This window comes from Artemia sp. Qi Xiang Cuo, chromosome 10 (genome assembly GCF_049724085.1).
Source record: "Artemia sp. Qi Xiang Cuo chromosome 10, ASM4972408v1, whole genome shotgun sequence".
In the NCBI taxonomy this organism is placed as follows: Eukaryota; Metazoa; Arthropoda; class Branchiopoda; order Anostraca; family Artemiidae; genus Artemia; species Artemia sp. Qi Xiang Cuo.
This window is the reverse complement of record NC_142803.1, coordinates 20,540,286-20,561,931: the sequence shown is the minus strand read 5'-3', so window position 1 is coordinate 20,561,931 and position 21,646 is coordinate 20,540,286. Positions and strand designations below refer to the sequence as shown.

Below are 21,646 nucleotides of genomic sequence, written 5' to 3'. Positions count from 1 at the left end.
GTTAATTTAGTAAATACGCTAGTTAACCGTATTCACAAAAATTTAATACAAAATTTAATACGAATTTAATTTTCGATCGTTCCAGCTGTTAATTCGCTCTCACCTGGAACGAAATATTAAATTTTTATTAAGTATTATTAACTTTTCATCGACCGGGAACACGCCTGTAAATAATAGATGCCAGAGATTGTCAAAATATTCAAATAAACCCGCATGCGGAAATGAAAAATATCCCTATTACAAAAAAGATTCTTCATCCTGGACGAGCCCCAGCGCCAGAATTAGTAAAGGGAGCAAAGGTAAGGACATAATCCATTATCAATAAAATTACTGAAAACGAGAGTTTAGCTAAGCAAAGGAAAACTACTTCAACTGCAGTGATTATAGGCTAAGTTTTGAGCTGCCTCAAGTAGGATAATCACTTCCTAGACAATGCACTAGGGCCTTTTTTCACTCATCAATGTGCTAAGATCTTACATATGTTGTCAGAAAATGCTTAAAAGTGAAATCTTTGAACTAAGATCTTAGGCCTACATCTTTTGTTGTTTTTATGCAAACGTCTTTCATCATTCTGCTCTGATCAGCAGTCTGAGAACAATGATGAGTATATCATCCAAGTTCTCTCATCATTGTTCTATATGGCAGAACAGTGGCGTTTTTCACACTTTTTGCTAACATCAGTGAGCTGTAAGATCTTAGAACAAAGATGAGTTAAAAAACAGTAATCTTTGCAGAAAGAGGCAAGACCTTAGTGCTAAAAAATGGGCCTACTCTTGGTATACAGTGGCAGATCCAGGGGGTGCATACCCCCTAACATAGTTTAAAGTAGTGTAATTTACTTAATTAACACAAGTTTGTGTTAATTAAACTTGCTTCTAATGCAAGTCTATTGGATCAACCTATTTTGCCCCCCCTAAAAAAAAAATCCTGGATATGCCCCTGTTGCTTTAGATGTATGAGCAGTCCAGCATCTAATGAGACATGTTAAGAAAACAATGCTTACTTCATAATGTACAAAATAATTCTAGTTAATGTATTTTGCAATCATAGGACCTTTATCTTCACTTCTTTCCTTGTTTATCCAGTTTTTCTACATGAATTTTTGTGAACCTATATTTTAACTGAGTATATACCCTCCCCCCTAATGTGCTAATATATACCCAGAATTACATATTGAATCTAAATATAACCTTCATTTGCATCACAATGAACTTTACCCCTACCCCTAAATATATCCAAATCAGGTTATATATATGCACATCATGGGAGTAGAGGTAAAGTTCATCATTCAAAATAAGCCCTGCTACCAAAAGTATCATTAAAAATAACTAGAATTTCTTACAATGGGTATCAGTATTATGTTCTATGCTCAGCTGTGACCAAAATAAATTAAGAAGAATATTTATGATCCCCCCTTTTACTATTAATAGCAATTTACAAGACTACATGTGGTAGCCACATTACAAAATTATCTTGGCATTAGACATAATTCTAATAGAACAGTTGACAATCAGTCATTTACTGCCTTCAAATTTCAGACAAAACTAATAACAATCAAATCAGAAATCAAAGATTTACAGGAATTTTGACCAATATAAAAATTTAGTGACAACTGAGGCAATTCTTTCTATTTTTAATGATCTGTTTGACTTTCCCTGGTTAACGTAGATTTGAAAAATGCTCAAAGTAGACCAAATCAGACTGGAAATTTCCACATACAATGTGTAAAGAATAAGCAAATTTCATTTACCCTTTTCCCAAGGGCTATAGAGAGGTTGTATCATCCCCAGAGGCTCAGTTGTCAGTTATTGGACTGTCCAACTATGCTGAACAATATGTCTTAATTAAAATTTTGATCATATGTCTTTGGGAAAAAGGGGCATGGAAGGGGGGGATATATTTCCTCAACTCTTTTGGTGGTTTCTTATTGGCTAAGTAAGCCTATCAAAGGGATTTACACATGGTTCAGAAGAATGTAGCCTTATTTTTGGGTGGTGGGCCATTTTAAGTGAACAAACAAGACCATATCTTAACCAAATCTGGTTTAGTCCTATTTTATAGGACTAACTTCACTTCTTGGGTGTGTTCTGTTTATTTACTCAAATGGTTACTACTATGACAGTTGAACCATATCTTCCCCCCTCTAATGAGACTAAATATAGCTTTAGGCTGCATGCAGAGTTCAATAAAATGCTATAATAACAAAATTAATGCTTAGTAATATTCAGAAAGTTTCTATTATCAGATTTTATGTTTCCTTCTTCAACAAAAGAGCCTTCTTGGGTCTGCTTTGATCTCCTTTCAGCTTCACTCTTGAGTATTCTGTTTATAGAAAATGAAAAGTTAATGATTGATGCTAATTTCTGTTCACATTTCTGCACTGGAGGTTGGCTCTGTTTTTGTTTTTTCTACCATTTTCTATTCTGTTTTGATTTTATCATGTTTGTTGTTCCTGTTTTCCTCAAACCCATTTTTTGGTCATTGTCTGTTAAATGAAACACATTCAAGAACTACACTGTGTAAGATCTGACAGTAACCTGTTTGCCTCTCTGGAATTGTTATAATTTGCTTGAATTTGAGTGAGAAAAACTATGATGTAGCTATATTTTAACTAAATATTTAATATAGGCTATAGAGGTGGTTAGAGGGTTTGGTATTTAATATACTGTGTGCTTTACAGCCTGCTTTTGGTAATTTGCTGTCATAGTTTCCATAATCTTATTTTTCAAGTATTATTTTATTGTCATGGTTTGGTATAATTCATTAGGATTAACTTCACTTCTTGGATGTGTTCTGTTTAACAGATAAGTACTCATTTTTAATGTTTTGTTGCATCATATTGTATTCCAGTAAATTTCATTGAATTTGCAACACTCACCATCTAGGGAATAGTGCCATCCTTACATGTTCTGAAAAAAAGATTTGTCACTGTAAAAATTAATCCAAAATTAAAGCAGTTTTATCATTAAAGTTACTGAAGCAGTCTACCTGGATTTGCATATTTTGGTTAGTTTTGGTAAGTAGATAGTTTCCTGGTTGCTCTGTGAGGAGCACCTAGACAAAGAGGCATCTCTAGTGAAGTACTAATGCTAGGAGCAGCACTGTTAAAAATGCAAAAGCTGATTAAAATTCTGAAAGTATCTTCCAAATGCCATGACCTTTTTGTAGCTATCTGCAAGATATATAACCCTAGTCCATCCATTATAAAGAACATGAATATTTGATGGAACAGCCAGGGTTGTTATTCACCAAAATTTTTTGTTTTTTTGGGTGGGGGGAGCAAGAAATTTTACTGACTTGCTGGTCATTTTTACCAACTGTTTTTTATAAATAATTAGCATAATGTCCATTTTGAATATAATATGTAAAATTGCTGCACAAGCTGGTAAAAATGCTGCATTTACTGACCAGGAATTGAAATTTTGGTATGTGTCATATCACTATTTTCATGCTTTTTATTTAACCAAATAGAAAATTGTGGCACCATCAGTAAAATCATGGTAGGAGTTGGTAAAACTGCTGCATTTACCAACCAAGTTTGTTATTTCTGTAGATCCTCCCCTCCCCACACAAGATGGCCCTGGGAACAGCACCCTTACCACAATAAAAATATATTGCGCCTGAAAAGAGGCACTGTATGACTTCTTCTACCAAAACTTTTGCAAAGCTGAAGTCAGAGAGCTTGAACTTCACAGCAAAGAGTGGCCCATCATTGAAGCTGGCATTGAGATTCTTTGCCTGTCCAAACAGACAACAGTTAAAGCTTAGTGGATATAACTATGTTTTGGCAAGCAAAGATTGTGCTGATGAATAAAGAACTTCAGCTGTTTTGTCAGACTCTGGATACTAGTACTATGGCTGAGTCAGTCAATGACCTGAAGGAATTTTTAGCTGTTCAGCACAAGAAATATTATTTTGCTAGTTCTAAGTTTGATATGTTACTCTTCACAAGAGATGGCTTTTTTGAGCCTGAAATGTACAAAAAAATGAGTAATATAGGTAGAGTTTCACCTTGTAAGCTCATCTTCTCACTTCTGCACCAGTACATTTCCAAGCCAAGAGTTATAATAGTTCTTGCTCAATTCTAATTTCAACTTTGTATCTTTCCCAATTGATGGTACTCCTATAGCAATAAAAGTTTTATGGCCGTCCTAATAGCGGTAATGAAGATTGATCGCGTCAAGTCTAAAATTATACCTTGAAAGCCGTGAACTTACACCTTATAAGTCCTCCAATAGTGCCGCTTATAGCGCTAAAGATTGTGTCATCGAGCCCTGCGCCACAACAATGGGGAGTGAAGTGAATTTATAACCGCGCCACCCTCAATTATTGAGAGAAAATAACATGTGTAGCTATATAAATGTGACATCTTTTCTTCAAGCGATCTGTAGATCAGATTCCCTGGGAACGTCCTTGGAGATTTGCGAACTAATTACCTGTTATCAGGCTGGCTACAGACATATAAAGTGAAATAAACACAGGTAACAAACAATAGATTTATTGAGACTTACATATTTAGGCGAACAGCATTGAGTAACTTCAAGCGACAACAATGGTGACTGAGATACAACATGAAAGAATTGCCAAGCTAGAATGGCGAAAAAATTCTATCTGAATGGTCCTGATTCTAAATTAGGAATATCTTCAAAAAGCACTTTTACCCCACTATCAAATGTAGCTCTTTAATCTTGCGCTGTAAGAACTGGCTCACCATTGGCCCAAGGATGCGAACCCTTCGTCCAATAATCTTTCTTAACTATTTTTGATGATTTAGAAGTTCACACGGTTCTTATCGTTTAAACTTCCTTAGAAATATTGTGCGTAGCACCTTTTTTTTATTGCTCACTGTCTTAGCGAAATCCAAAGCTTGGATAGCGCCGTTCTTTGTCTGAGGCTAACTGCAGTTTTTTTTTCTTTGCTGATTTAACTTAATTATAGGAAGTCGGAATTATCTTTAGAAAGAAGGAACTTTATTTTGGTATTTTAAATACTTCGCATTTTACTCACGGTACATATTACACTTCCCATCAATTAATGACGTCCCGTCATTAGTACTTGCTTGCCTTTGGGCTTTTAAAATGTTCGCCATTTATTAACTATTTCTTCTACATAATTATTTTATATTTATGTTATGGCTTAATCAGGAGTGCTAAAAATTTTCTCTATTACTTTTTTTCTCTTTTTTTTTTCTACATCCCTATATAAAATTCATCTACCGCAATAAGATTATTCATGGTTTTAGGCTAGCTACTATACTAAAGATTTTTTTTTCTACGTCGAACACTAATTACTTTAACGTTTCCAACAAGGTTGGGTCTACTCTACCTTCACATAAGATTTTTTTTTTGAATTCACTTTTTACAAGGCTTTTTTTGCTGTTTCTATAGCACACTGCCTTCTATCTACGCTACATTAAATGAATAGCTCGACAACGCTACACATAACTCTATCTGAACATCTAACACTACATGCAAGAACGATTTAAAACATACAATATTGTGTTTACCATATTCACTGGTAACATTAAAACGCTTTCACTGGGGATGTTTGCTACGCAACGTTAATGATAGGATATTGGAATTTTTGAGTTATCAAAGTTAGTGAGAGGTAACATATGTAAATTCACATCTATTTCATCACCTTCGAGTCTTTTTAGCGTACTCAATCCTTCTGTTGTAAATTATTTTCCTTCACTCTTTTCATCTTGGCAAAACTTTTGAAGCACTTACGTTATGGTTTCTTCATGGGACAGTTCAAGCACGATTGTGTTCACACGACAGGCTTTCTCTAATTGTCAACTGGGAAATGATGCTTCCAACTACAGGTGTGGGAATATGCTATCAGAGTTCATTCTCACCTGCTTTTCGATAGTTCATAGGGTGCCTTATCATTAAGGGGTTGAACACTGGGAGTGCGTTTATTTTCTTCTCAGCATATCATTTTTGGGATATTTTGAGGCACATAGAGAATGTATTCTCGCACAAAATTGTTCATTTGTGTCTCTTATAAAATTGTTAGCTCATGGCTTGCGTCTATTACCTTTGCGGTAATTCCTAGGTTAAGCATGGGGGAATTGAAGTTTGGGTTTGGAACAGGTCGACATCAAACTGTAGTGACTCCTTCAACATATTGTCTTTAACTTGTGGGAGGGGTATATTGTCACTGAGGGGTTGGTCACTGGGGTTAATTTTGGTTTCCATGTCCATTGTTCAGAAATTATCTCGTAACACTCATGGGATAACAGATATGAATTTTCCACACAGAGGGGATAGGATGGATTTCGAGTGATGGTCGAAAGGGATTCGACGCGTGAGTCTGTGACACATAAATAGTTTTTGGGGTCGTCAAGTATCATGACTATACGGTCATATGGTATATGGGTCCATAATGATTATCAAAGGCGACATTTATGTACTTGTATCTTGTATTGATCGATGGGGTTCTCAGAATTTATGTGATTATATAGTTCGATAGTGCACTGGATACTGAGATTCAAATATAATGTTACCTGATACGTAATATGGTTTGTGGTCGAAGAAACAATGATTAAAGGTAACTGTTGTTTTCGTGGACGAAGATGGGATGAAAATTGTCTGGAGTGTATGTTGATTATTCTTCGTTGGTTGAGGTATGATGAAAATAGATGCTACTAGGTTGTATCTGCACTGGGCAACTCATTGTAATGGTCGATATCCAATGTGTTAATCCACTTCCTGTAATAAAAATAACGAGGCAGGATCACACGTTCTTTAAAGTAAATACTCATAGTACAAATAAGTCACGTATCGATTGGGTACATGAATTTTACGCTATGAGACAGGGTTAAACATATACACTAATATTAGTACAGAAAACGAAATTTTTATCATGTTGGTGGAAATATATATGTAAAGTTCCAAATTGGGAAATTCAATACATAGAAGTTTCTTGTAAGTTGTTATAGCATAAAGACGATATAAAAGATTAATACTTTAACTTTATGCTTTCTAATATACACTGCTACATACACTTTATTTTAACTTCTTTCAACACTTATTTAATTTTATATTAGATTTAAAATAATCATTTCAAACAGAGTTTATACTACATGGTTAATTTTGAGGTCTAATTTTACAACATATTTCACGCCTGCATTGTTCACGCACGTCCGTGCTGTTTAAGAAACGCATGTTGCAGCGTCATAACCACACGGTTTTACGTAAACATCCTTACAATGAGGGAACAAGACATAGCAAGGACGAGTGGAGATCTCTATACCCGCTCGTTTTCTAATGTCTTCCCTTTTTCTTGGCTTAGACGTTCTCAGGGGGTTCCGGGTTTAACCTCTGCATTTCAGCTGTTTCCCCGTGTTCTTCTCTTGGTTTTCGTCTTCTTAGTCTCAGGATTTTTCCGTAATTAAAAGTCAATAGGGTTCTTATGGTCAGGGAAGTCGCGAATACGAAACATACGGCCAATAGTATGTTCCACCAGAAATTGGTCGATTCTTTGAGTTCATTCGTGTTTTTTTCTAGTCTTGTTACTTGTTGAAACAAGGTCTTGAAGGGTTTGGGGTCCAATTTCATAAAGATCTTCCATGCGTCATGGCTAGCTAGCAATGGATTTTCCTGCTTGGATATTGCTCCATGTTTTACAATATCTTGGGCCACTGCGTGAACAACGAGTATTATGATGATATTCTTAAGCCTCATCTTATTGTTTGTTTCTAGAATTAATTTACCATTAATTTTACCCCTTTTTTTACAAAATTCGTTTGTTTACTACTGTGTTATTATTATAAAGTTTTTTTTCAAAGGCACTTTAATTTTTACTTATGTTATTTCTTATTATGTAATCATTTTGTGGCATTGGCCAAAGAAAACTGATTTGTAGGCGTAAAACAGAATAAATATTTTATGACTAGATAGGTTAGGAAAGTAAAGTTAAGATTTCCGAGCTTTATTCTGTTTGTGATATAATTGTATGACTGGTTGAGATATAACTTTAAAGCGTGGCTAATAATCTTTACACCAATTAATTTTAGAATATATTTCTCATGTAAGAAACATAGGAATAAGCATTCATGCAGGATTTAATTTTGCCCGTATACTTTTTTATGTACAGGCTGAAAATAACTATAATCTGCACTAAAACAAAATATTTCATATAATTAGACGCTTCTTTACTGATAATTTCTTGTTTTTGATAATATCTATCTTAGTTAGGACATGGGTTGCCTTTTCATAGAAAATACAAGGGCGAATACGCCCAAGACAAGTTAAAAGTTACATGGGCGTTGAGTTCCTCCCCAGACTTCCCACAAAACGTGGTCCAACACCACTTGTCGTTTTAAGTCGAGCACGTGCTTCCTACTTTTGGTTATTTTCTGTTCCAACCTTTCTCTCTGTTCACTAATGTTTTGACATTGCTTGTATTATTATTTTTTTTTCATTAATGCTTGCTAGATTAACTTTACTAGAACACTGTTAAATTTATTATGGTTTTACATTTATTAGATTTGAGATCTGTCTACATTAATTGTGGATATTTCAACAAGTCAGGTGTTTTGACCGTTCTGTCTCAATGTGTCATTACTTTCACCTCGGGATCTTGCGGTTTTTTCTTTTTCGGTATTTGTAGCAAAATAAGGTTGAACTTTTTGTATTGTTTTTTAAAGCAATATTGTCGTTTTGATTTCGTTTGTTTCGCGTGTGCGGCTGCTTATGTCGGTCTTGATTTCCCTATTTCTTTAACTACTATATGGTCTGATTCGCCATCAGACTCTTCGGAACTGGTTTCCGACGAATCCGGATTAAAAATTTTAGAGGTGGCACTTCTTGAGGTGACACCTGCCCTTCCTTCGTAAATTTCTACTCCTCTGGAAGTAGAAGGTTTATTCCCTAAGTCCTCGTCTTGAGTTCTCAACTCGGGGGATTTGACAGTCTCTTCAGAGGTTTGCGAGGAATAAAGAGTTTTTGCAGGGTTCCTCCACTGTTTTAAGGCCATATCCTCAAGCGAGAGGAGAATTGTTTGCACTAAGGGTTCCCTCTATGAAGTATATCGTTAAGGTTAGATCTTGGAAACAATTATGTCATGATATTGACCTTGCTAGTCATCCTTTGGAGTTTTAGTTTCGGGTAATGTACTTTAACTCGTTTTGATGCGAAAATTTATTAAATCCCTAGCTTCTCGGAGGTTTATTTTAGTTGAATCTTTGGGGGGGAGTTTTCTTTACAGCAATACCGGGGGTTTCAACAGCTCTGTTTAATTCTTCCTGTAAGGACAGGGGCCTTTCTATCGGTGTTGCAGGGGAAACCATCTTTTGGGGGGACATGGGGTCGAAATTCTATCGGGGAAAAATTGGGTTTTTGGAGATATTGTATAATCTAATTCTCCTGCGCTCGCCGATGAATAACTCTTTGGATCTTTTGGTGTTTTTATTTCAGGAAAAAATCCTGGTATTAGGGATTTTTTCTTAGGAACAACTAGATTTTTCATTGCTAAAAATTCTTCAAAGTTTTCCTCATCACTGTCATCTTCAAAATAATCTTGTTTAAAATTTAAGGGTTTTAGCTCTGCCAATCTTGATCTAGGGGGCTCATTTTCTGCATCTGACGAATCTGTAGAGGAGGGATGTGATACCCATCTCTCTAGAAATTTGGCTCTTTTTATTTGGCTAACGTGCGCCTTGTAAGTTCTTCCACTATCGGGGTTTTCCATTTTAAAAGTATAATCGTTATCGTACTTTTTGACTAATCTGTACGGTCCAGAATATTTGTTATAAAGTTTTTTTACTTCCGTTTTTGCCTCGTTCTTTAGGTAGGCGCAGTCTCTTACTTTGAAATCTATACTCCCCTTGACTTTGGGTTGGTTTCTTAGCTCTTGGTCTATTTTACATTTTTCCAACTCTTCCCTCACTATTTTATAAGTTTTCCTCATCCTATTTATGAGTTCTTGTTTGTAATCTTCCGAGCTATTATAATACTGCCACGATTCAATAATCTTATTATACGGGATTATAAAATCACAAACAAAAAGTAAAAAAATGGAATATCTTTAGTTGTTTCTGAATAAGTAGTGTTGATTACGTTAGTTAAATAAGGTAAAAATTGATCCCAGTCGTTCCTATTGTCTTTCGTATAAACACTTAATACGTTCGAAAATATTTTATGTCTATTTTCTATTTTACCATTAGCTTGTGGGTGGTACGGAGCTGTCACCATTTTCTCTATATTAAGAAAACTCATTAAGTCTTTTGTTACTTTTGAAACAAAATTGCTGCCGTTGTCACTTAAAATCTTATTTGGAACGCCAAATTGTAAAAATAATTTCGCTAACGCCTTACTGGTGGCATAAGCACCTTGATTTTTTAATGCTTTTGCAAAAGTAAATCCTGAAAAATGGTCTATAACTGAAAGAATGCAAGTATGTCCTCTGCTAGAAACAGGCAAGCCTCCGTTCGTTCCGTATAAGTCAAATGAGATAATATCGAAGGGGTACTTTGCTACCGGGACCCTTCCCATTGGAGGATGAGGATAAGCTGGGGGGATTATTCTTAAGTTACACGCTTCGCATGTACTTATAAATTCTTCAAGTTTTGTTATTGCCGACGGTACGTAAAAATATTGTTTTAGTTTATGGAATGCTTTCATTACTCCTAAATGTCCACCCATATCTTAATGAAAACTTTCAAATGCAGGTGCAATTAAGTTTTGTGGTAATACAGATATTATTGAAGTTTGATTTCTTTTTGTCTCAGAAGTCATGATCCTACTCAGTATTTCTTCATCAAGATCATAGTAAAAATTATCTATCTCTTTTCTAAGAGTTTTGAATTTATCCGGTAACGCATCGTCATTCACAAAATAATTAATAAGTGCCGAACACATTTCGCCCTTTTTTTGCTTTCTTTTTATATTCTCTAACGATAAGGGACAATAGTAAGCCCCATTTTCATTCACTGTTTGCTTGACTTTGTTTTTCTTACGTCCATGTTTGCTCTTAGCAATGATAGTGTTAACTTCATTCTCCTCAGTTTCCGAAGGAATATATTCTGGGAATCTACTCAAAAAGTGAAAAGCTGCATTTTGTTTACCTTTTAAATGTTCAAATTCGTAATCTAGGTCTTGGATTTTCATAATCCATCTAGCTAGAATGCCCGTGGGGGTTTTAAATGTGCGCAGGTACTGCAAGCTTTTATGGTCTGATCGTAGTATAAAGGTTCTACCGATTAAATAGTATCTAAATCTGTTCAAGTGATGGATTACAGATAGTAATTTTAAGTTTGTGGTAGAGTAACAACTTTCACCCTTTGATAAGGTTCTACTCGAATAGCATGTAATTTTTTCTATTTTTTTTTGATTAGAAGGTCCTTTTAAGGGACCGGGGTTTCCCATGGAAATTATTTGCGGAAGAATAGCCCCAATGCTTTTTGAACTAGCATCGGTTGTGACCACAAATTCTCCGTTTTCGAAATCAGGGAGTGACAATATTGGTTCAGAAGTGAGCGCCTTTTTGAGACGGTCTAGGGAAGTTTGAGCTTCCTGGGACCAGGTAACATTTTGGGAGTTCCCTTTAGTTAATTCCGTGAGGGATTTTGCAATTTGGGCGTAATTGCGTACGAATTTTCTAAAGTAGCCAGTAAGACCTAAAATTCCCCTTAATTCTTTCTTAGTTCTTGGGGGTTTGAGGTTTTCAACACATTTTATTTTATCAGGGTCTGGGGATATCTTTCCTTGTGTTACTTCTACTCCCAAAAATTTAATTTTAGATTGAAATAAATTTACTTTCGCAGGCCGGCATTTCAAATTGCCCTGTCTGAATTGCTCGAACACCATAGCTAATGTTGCTAAGTGTTGTTCAGCATTTTGTTCCACACGTATGACATCGTCGACAAAATGAATTATATTCTTTAATCCTCTTAACAGGTGTAATAGGGGTCTACATAGCGCGCTTGAACTTGTTTTAAGTCCAAAAGGCACCCTTAAGTATTCATATGAACCACATTCACATGTTGAAAATGCAGTTTTATGGACATCTTTTTCGGCTATTTTCACTTGGTGGTAGCCTTGGGTAAGGTCCAAGGAAGTAAAAATTTTGTTTTTGCTTGAAATAGATTCAAGAATTTCATCTATTCTTGGTAGAGGAAATTTAACACTAACTACTTTTTTGTTGAGGGCTCTATAATCTACTACAAGTCTAAGATCTCCATTAATTTTTGGCCCTAAGATCACTGGTGCACTATACGGACTTATACTTGGGCGTATAATTTCATTTTTTTTTTCTAATTACTGGATTTTATTTTTTAACCACTCTATGGCAAACAATATGGCTATTTCTCTACAGTATTACCGTTCGTTAAAAATGAAGGCTCATTAAATGTCATCGTTCCGCTGTCTTAATAAGATTCAGAAAATTAGTACATAAAAATAGAAAAAAATTAGCATAAATTGTTATTAATTTCCATATCCATAATATGATCCATATTAAATTTGTTTAAAAATTGCGATTTAGTTAAAGGATATTTGTTATTTGAAGTTTTAATGCCGTTAACTAGGTTTCTTTTAGAATTTTCCCATGTATTTAAATAATTCTCTGATAAAACTTGAATTTGAACTAAACACGTCCCCTTTTTATTGTAATTGTATCATTTTCGTGGTTATTAGTTATCAAAATAAAACTTTCTCCTTTGTCGTAAGATATAATATGTTCTTCGCATATCAGATTTTAGCGAATTTCAGATGGGGTCGCAAACCATATTTCAAAATTGCTATCCACTGGTTCAATCATCTGTGATATTTGAATTTTTTGCATCGTTTGGGGTGGGGACTTTTGTTTTCCTTATCGCAAATTCGTAATATTTTTCTTTATTTTCATTCTTTATTAGATTCTTACTGGCGCTATTTTGCGCCATTGCGGCATATTGCAGCGTAACGTTGGGTTTCACTATGTTTTTCCATAATTCTGCTATTTTCTTGATTTCGTTTGACCTGTACTGTCGCATATCTCCTATTTGTATTTTCGCCGATTCAATACTTTTATTATTTAAATTTACTTCATCTCTGCAATGTCTTCCAGAATAATTGAACAAGTCTCTTATTATTCCTTTTCCTCTTTGTGAGATATAAGGTTCAAAAGATTGCGACATTATACCGTCAGAAATTTTGTTTACTGTTATGTTGTCTTCGTAAGCTCTGTTACGATTTCTTAAGGTAGAAATTTCTTCCCCTACCTTAGCCGGGTAGACAAGCCTCTCGTTTGCTATGTCTAATAGTACTTTATTGGACCTTAAAAAAATTTGCTCCTATAATTGCTTCGTACGGAAAGTTATCGCATATTATAAAATTTGTCGTAAAGATCCTATTGTCCCTTTTTACGTTTAGGCAAACTGAACCTCTTGCATCCAATTTATTCCCTGTCACACTAGTTAAATTGGGATTATTATGGTTCCTCTGTCGCCTAATATGCAGAGGCAACATTAAATATGCATGAGCTTATAATATTAACTGTAGCTCCGCTGTCAACTAAAGCCTTAAAGTAAACGTTTTCTACACAAAAATCCTTAAATATAGGTAACTTGTTAATACTATCACTACAAGACGGCACTACTATTGTTTTGGACCTATTGAATATTCTGGGCACCTTTTGGGTCCAATTTATATTTCTGAGGGGCCTGAAACGTTTCCCCGAGGATTTATTTCATTTGTCGGTGCCTGTAATAGATATTCAGACGTATGAGTTTCCGTAGGCATATCTAATTGATTTACGTCTGTCTGCCTTCGCCATGTATTATTATGGTAACGTGGATGTCCTGTGTCAGTGCCGCTTGCTGGCGCTGACTGCCAATGCCGTCGGCTTACAAGATTTTCATTTCCCATCGGCAAATTTTCATGATTTCTGTATAGCATTCTCGCATTATATTGGCTTTGGCGAGTATTTGTGTTTTCAAATCGGTAATTAATTTGTCTGTTGGGGGGAGGGTTATACAAATTTGGTGGGTACGTGTTGTAAGGTACTGCTTGCTGCAATCTTCCCTGGTTGTAGCCCAGTGCAGCACCGGCACTGAAATTTGTTCTTTCAAACAAATGGTGGCCATAATTTTGCCTACTGCCACAGTAATTCCTGGTATGCAGTTGGGGACATAATGGCACTCTCTCGCGATGTGCCCAGGTCGATTGCAATTATAGCATCTTATTATTGTATGGTTATTTTCATAATTGGATTGTTTGACAGGCTGAAAAAGTACTGTTTTCTGCCTAGCGGGTTCTTGCGTTTTATTTCTTTGTGGCACTAGGGAGTTATCCCTTGAAAAGAAATTGGGGACTCCTGGTCGCTCTTGAAGTTTATGTTCGCATTTGAATCGCCTAGGCTATTTATGTTTGTTTTACTTTGATTTGTAACCATAGTGTTGACTTCTATCAATTGCTCTGCCTCCTGAACTACGAGATCCAACTTCTGAATATTTTGGATACTACCACTATATAGTTTTCGGGGAAGCCCTTGCAAAAAGGTATTTAGCTTGACTTTTTCATACAGTTGCCCAGTACCTGTTCCTTATTTTGCCTCTACCGAAATGCGTATATTATCAATATATTCTCTTATATTTTGTGAAAAGTCAAATCACACTGTTCGGTGTTATAAATTATTTATGGAACTGGTTACGATAAATCAATCTATGATTGCTTTTATCCATTTATCAACTGTATTTATTGGAAAGTTGGTATTACTGAATCAGGTATGTTCAATTTGTTTTAGAAAGGCTATGACCTGGCCTTCCAATCGTAGATGGAGCAAGTTGACTAACGCTCTTAGCTCTGTTTTGTTAGTTGTACAAACTGGGCCAATTGGATATTACATTCGTCAATATCTGATTGACCATTGTACTCCGGGATAGATTTCGCTATTTCTATATTTTTCGCGACCAATTTCTGCACTATTAATAACTCGTTAAGGTCGTCCGCCATTTTTTTGGAATCAATTCAAGCTAAATTAATTTTTTCACTTAACCTATTTTGGGAGAGGCTATTATCTCCTATGATATATTTTAAAGGGTTTCCTGTGGTAGCTTAGCGGCTATAGGCCTAATCACTTTACTTATGTGTCTGTATCTCTCCAATAATTAAATTCAAATTACAAAGTTTATAGCGTAATTAGTTCGCAAGTTTTCCTCCAATTTCCGACCATGCCATTTGTAGCAATAAAAGTTTTATGGCCGTCCTAATAGCGGTAATGAAGATTGATCGCGTCAAGTCTAATATTATACCTTGAAAGCCGTGAACTTACACCTTACAAGTCCTCCAATAGCGCCGCTTATAGCGCTAAAGATTGTGTAATCGAGCCCTGCGCCACAACAATGGGGAGTGAAGTGAATTTATAACCGCGCCACCCTCAATTATTGAAAGAAAATAACATGTGTAGCCATATAAATGTGACCTCTTTTCTTCGAGCGATCTGTAGATCAGATTCCCTGGGAACGTCCTTGGAGATTTGCGAAACTAATTACCTGTTATCAGGCTGGCTACAGACATATAAAGTGAAATAAACACAGGTAACAAACAATAGATTTATTGAGACTTACATATTTAGGTGAACAGCAGTGAGTCACTTCAAGCGACAACAATGGTGACTGAGATACAACATGAAAGAATTGCCAAGCTTGAATGGCGAAAAAATTCTATCTGAATGGTCCTGATTCTAAATTACGAATATTTTCAAAAAGCACTTTTACCCCACTATCAAACGTAGCTCTTTAATCTTGCGCTGTAAGAACTGGCTCACCATTGGCCCAAGTGGCCCAAGGATGTGAACCCTTCGTCCAATAATCTTTCTTAACTATTTTTGATGATTTAGACGTTCACACGGTTCTTATCATTTAAACTTCCTTAGAAAAATTGTGCGTAGCATCTTTTTTTATTGCTCACTATCTTAGCAGAATTCAGAGCTTGGATAGCGCCGTTCTTTGTCTGAGGCTAACTTCAGTTTTTTTTCTTTGCTGATTAAGGACTTTTCATTTTTGAAACTAGGTTTAACTTAATTATAGGAAGTCGGAATTATCTTTAGAAAGAAGGAACTTTATTTTGGTTTTTTAAATGCATCGCATTTCACTCACGGTACACTCCTACCAATATAGGGAACTAACCAAAATGTATTACCAACTTCAGATCAAGAAATTAGCTTTGCTTGCTAGGTTTCTTGACACAACTGGGCTTTGGATGAACTCTTCAAGTCAAACTAGTAACAATACAAACACTGCCCAGGTAGCAGCAAATATTATCATAGCATATGAGAAGAGAGTTCTGGTCTTCTTGAGCAAGAGACAAAGACCAGAAAAAATTATTCTGATCCTCTAGAATTTTGACTATCAACTTTTAACTTACAGGATTTTCTGTTCCGTTAGTGGCATGTCCCTATTTCAGCACTCTCTAGATGGCTGTCACTTGGTTCATCAAAGTTGTGTTCCTCTGAGTCAATGGCTATCTGGATTCTGCAATTAAAACTCAGGGTAAGGGTCTCCCTTACCCTAGTCTATGAGTCATGTGTGTAAAAATGTTCTCTACAAAATTGATCCAGGCCATTTTTGAAACTATTTAAGGCTTCAGATTTCACGACTATTTCTGGGAGTGAGCTCCAGTCAGGCACTGCTCAGACACTCCAAAAATTGGCCCTTGATCAATTTACTGCTATGGGTTTGAATATTTTTTCATGGTGTCCTCTTGTGGTATTTATTTTTGAAGGGTGAAAATACTTCTGGAAAGACAGTTTCTGCAGTTTATGCTTTACTTTGTACAGCTGTGTCCGGTCTCCTCTCATTTGTCTATATTTCAGGGTGGGTTCAGTTTCAGTTTGAATAGTTGTTCTTTATATCTTAAGTCTTTCAAACCAGGAAGAAGTTTGGTGGCACGTCTTTGGACCTTTTCCAGGGTGGCTGAATCTGTTTAATAGTGGGGTCTCCAAATCAAATTCCCATACTCTATTTTAGGTCTGACAATCCCCTCGTAGAGTTTTAAAAAAGTATCATTCTCCACGTGCTTGAAACTTTGTCCAATCAGCCCAATGAGCTGTGATGCTTTGAAAATAGTTTTCTGGGTGTGCCTATGAAATTTTAGCATTGAATCAACATTAATTCTGAGATCTCTTTCAGAATCAACAAGTGTCAGTGGTATTCTGCAGCCTGCTTTGTTGTTTGTTGTTAGTTGGGGCACAGAAGCTGTATTTTTCTTCCCTATCTGCACAATCTTGGTTTTTGATCTATTGAAGTTGAGACCTAGGCTTTGGAGGTTTTCAGTTAAGGTGTCAATGTCGTTTTGTAGTGTTGTTTCATCTTGAGATGATATGAAGTTCCTATAGAGTTTTGTGTCATCTGCATAGATTTTGGTAGTGCTGATGATAATTTTGTTGATAAAGAATATGAAGAAGAAAGGACCAATCACTCTACCTTCTATCACCCCGCTGCTTACTTTTGCTGGATTCGAGATGATGCCATCCACTCTAACTTTTTGAGTTCAATTTTTGAAGAATGGTTCTATCCAGGATAGTATTTGTCTTAGAAAATTGTGCTGTTGGAGTTCATCCATTAGCTTTGCATGCAATACAATTTCAAAAACTTTTTCAACATCAAATAGTATTGCTAGTGTGCTTTTACCATCTTCCAGGGCTTGTGTCCAATCATTGAACGTTTCTAATAATTGTTTTGTACAGCTTTTGTTTGGTAGGAACCCATATTGGCTGGGATTTATCATATCGCTCTGTAATACATGGTTCAATATCCTGTCTCTTATGCATCCTTCAAAAAGATTACTGACTAGTGATGTTAGACACACAGGTTGGTAGTCTTCTGCTTTTGATTGTTCTTGTTGATGGGGACAACAATTGCTTTAGACAATCTTGATGGTATGGCACCTTTGTCTATAGAGCTTTGAAAGATGTCTAGCAAAGTTTCAACAATACATTCCACACTCTCTTTGAACCACAGTGCCTCAATTTCCTCTTGGCCTTTGGATTTGTCTGATTGAAGTTTCTGGAGTTGTACTTTGATTTCTTCCTTTGTGATGAAGACTTTTTAGTAATTTGTTTCCAGGTCTTCTGGAGATGGTTCCAAGTCTGCTTGCTTTGGCTTAAAAACAGAACTAAAGAAATCATTGAAAGCATTTGTCCTTTCAGATTGGCAACTTGTGGATGAGTCATCTCTGTTTATGAGGGTGGTGATTTCTCTTCTTGTAGTCAGCTTTGCATTTACATTTTTCCAGAATTTCTTAGGGACTGATTTTGCATAAGCAGCAAATTTCCTCTCTTGTTCTTTTTCGACTTGTCTCACCTTGTTCCTTGCTCGGTTGTATTCTGTTCTAGTTGATTCTATTTCCATATTAATTTCTGCACTTATCCAGAGTTAAGTGAAATTGCATGCATGCATCTCCGAGTGCCTGCAGTTTCAGTACCCTGTGAGAGTGCATTTAAAATTTCTGGGTACTTTATGCAAAAGCAGTGCTCATGAATGGTCACTTGAACTTCAAATGTTTTAAATGATAAATTTCAATTTATTTGGTCTTTTGTATATTCTGTCTTATTACATATTTGGTATTTTTGTATATTTGGTCTTTTTATATATTTGGTCTTTTTGTATATATGCTCTTTTTTATTAATCTCTGTTAGTAAATGAGCCCCCTTTGAAATTTCTACAACAACTTTCTATATAAACCTTATATGCCCCCAGGGCGTAACTTACAACCCTTGCACTGAGGGCTCTGAGGGGGTTATCATCATGAGATACCTAATTTCTGGAACTTTTGACTACGTTGAACAAAATGAATATCTAAAAATTTTGATTGGATGTGCTTGGGGAAATGATGAGCATGGGAGGGGGTTAGTTCCCTTCAATCACTTTCAACTATTAAAGAGCACTAGCCCTTTCAATTTTCAATTGAATGAGCCCTTTTTGATGTTTTTACAACACCGCTTTCTATAAAAACCTCACCTGCTCACAGGGCATAACTTACAACTCTTGCCCTGAGGGTTGTGGGGGGGGGGATGGGTTTTCATCCTTAAAGACTTCATTCCCAAAACTTTCAACTATGTTGAATAAAATGGCTATCTAAAAATTGGATTGGATGTGTTTGGAGAAAAGGGGGGCGTGAGAGGGGGGGGGGGTTAATTGCCCTCAAATTGCTTTTGGTTATTAAAAAGCGCACGAGCTCTTGAATATCCAACTGAATTAGCCATTTTTCAAGTTCCTTTTACAACGCATTAAATAAAAACATTACATGTCCCCAGGGCGTAACTTATTACCCTTGCCCTGAAGACTGTGGGGGAAGTGTCTAGCTCAAAGGTATTATTTCCTAAACTATAAGCAGCTTGGAGCAAAATGGCTATATATCAATTTTTATTCGATATATTTGGGGAAATGATGAGCGTGGAAGGGGTGTTAGTTGCCTTTCAATCATCTTCGACTATTAAAAAGTGCACTAGCCATGCCAATTTCCAATCGAATGAGCCCTTTTTGAAGTTTCTACGACGCGTTCTATAAAAAACTTATACGCCCCCAGGGCATAACTTACAACCCTTGCCCTGAGGGCTGTGGGGGAGTGTCCTCTTCAAAAACATAATTTCTATCTGGAAATCCAAAACACTGAATAAAATGGCTATCAAAAAATTTTGATTGGATGTGTTTGGAGAAAATGTGGATGAGAGAGGGGGCTAGTTGCCCTCAAATCACTTTTGACTATTAATAAAGGCACTAGACCTTTGAATTTCCAATCGAATGAGCCCTTTTTCAAGTTTCTACAACAAAGATTTCAATAAAAACTTATATGCCCCCAGGGCATAACTTATAACCCTTGTCCTGAAGACTGTGGGGGGAGTGTCCTGCTCAAAGGTATAATTTCGTGAACTTTAACTGCGTGGAACAAAATGGCTACCTCAAAATTTTGATTGGATGTGTTTGGGAAAATGGTGGCCGTGGAAGGGATGTTAGTTCCCTTCCAATCACTTTTGACTATTAAAAAGGGCACTAGCCATTTCAATTTCCAATCGAATGAGCCCTTTTCGAAGTTTCTACGACAACGCGTTCTATAAAAAACTTTATATATCCCCAGGACCTAACTTACAACCCTTGTCCTGAGGGCTGTGAGGGGCTGTGTTCCTCAAAGACCTAATTTATAAAACTTAAAACTACGCTGAATAAAATTTCTATCTGGAAATCAACTATGCTGAACAAAAAGCTATCTCAAAATTTTGATTGGATGTTTACGGGGGAATGATGGCAGTGGGGGGGGGGGGCGGCTATTTGCCCTCCAATCACTTTCGACTATTCAAAAGGGCACTAGCCCTTTGAATTTCCAATCGAATGAGTTTTTTTTAATTTTTACGACAATACTTTCTATAAAAACATTAATAACCTTATATTTCCCCAGGGAGTAGCTTACTACCCTTGCCCGGAAACCATAGTTTGTATCTGGAAATTAAATACGTTCAAGAAAATGGTTATCTTAAAGTTTTGATTGGATGTGTTTCGGGAAATGGTGGGCGTGGCAGGGGTGTTGGTTGCCTTCCAATCACTCTCGGCTATTAAAAAGGGCACAAGCCACTCCAATTTCTAATTGAATGAGCCCTTTTCGAAGTTTCTATCTTGAAATCAACTACGCTGAACAAAATGGCTATCTCAAAATTTTGATTGGATGTGTTTGGGGGAATGATGGGCGTGGGGGGACTAGTTGCCCTCCAATCACTTTCGAATATTAAAAAGAGCACTAGCCACTCCAATTTCTAATCGAATGAGCCTTTTTCGAAGTTTCTACGACAACTCCATCGATACAAAGTGCCAGGGTATGGAGAAATAAACAAAAAAAAAAAAAAAAATAAATTTTTCCCCCATCGTTCTTTACTTAGGCTGGGCTATCGCGCTGCCTGTGATTAGAACAGTTGTTAAAACTTGTCTTTATGCAATTTCTTAAGCCTTAAAATAGGCAACAGAAGGAACAAAGATTGGAACTTAAAAACAGCTTCCAAGGGGATATTTTAGGCTCTAATTTTATTCCCGGAAGCTGTTTTTTATCTGTCCTAAATCAACAGCTTTCCAAGATCTCAAAAGCCCCTAAAGCGGGATTTTTCTCTCAAAGTGCCAACTCTCCTTGAACCTTCAGATAAATATAGAAAGGAGTTAAGGGGGAGTAGGCATTTACGTCTCACCTCCTTTCGTTTAGACTAAGCCTTATAATTGTCCTGCAGGGCGATATCTCCCTTCTTATTGCAGAAGACTATTACCCTACGTTACCTTAAATCACACTTGCGAGCAATAGGATGATTACTGACAATTATTTTAAAGCTTTGTTTTAGTAAATTGATTTGCTTTTTATTTCCTAAAATTATATACAGGGATTTGTGAGTGTGCATCAGCTATTGTGAAGGAGGAGGAGGGGGGGGGTAGAAGCCTCAAGAAGTCAATTTTAATGCCAAATATCCTAACTCTCATTAAGCCTCCTTAAGAATATAGAATGAATTTTGGGAAGAGCGGGAGGGGGGACTGAAAACTAGTATAGCATCCATCTTGATTGCTATACTAGTTCATATGACTACCAGCACAGAGATAGAAAAGACGAGCTTGGCAATCATGAGCCTGCCAGGAAGTTTTTTTTTTGGGGGGGGCACATGCTGCAAGGAACTTTGTTTTCAGACATTC

At 36.3% G+C, this 21,646-nt stretch overlaps 1 protein-coding gene across 1 annotated transcript in view; it reads left to right on the top strand.

Moving 5' to 3' along the window:
* The first annotated feature begins 207 nt into the window (after positions 1-207).
* Positions 208-21,646, top strand: part of LOC148947570 (AH receptor-interacting protein) — a 43,666-nt gene continuing 22,227 nt past the window's right edge. The window contains exon 1 of the mRNA XM_089096155.1: positions 208-299. Coding sequence (XP_088952281.1) covers positions 222-299 — 78 coding nt within the window. The 5' untranslated portion in view covers positions 208-221. The remainder of the gene's footprint in view (positions 300-21,646) is intronic.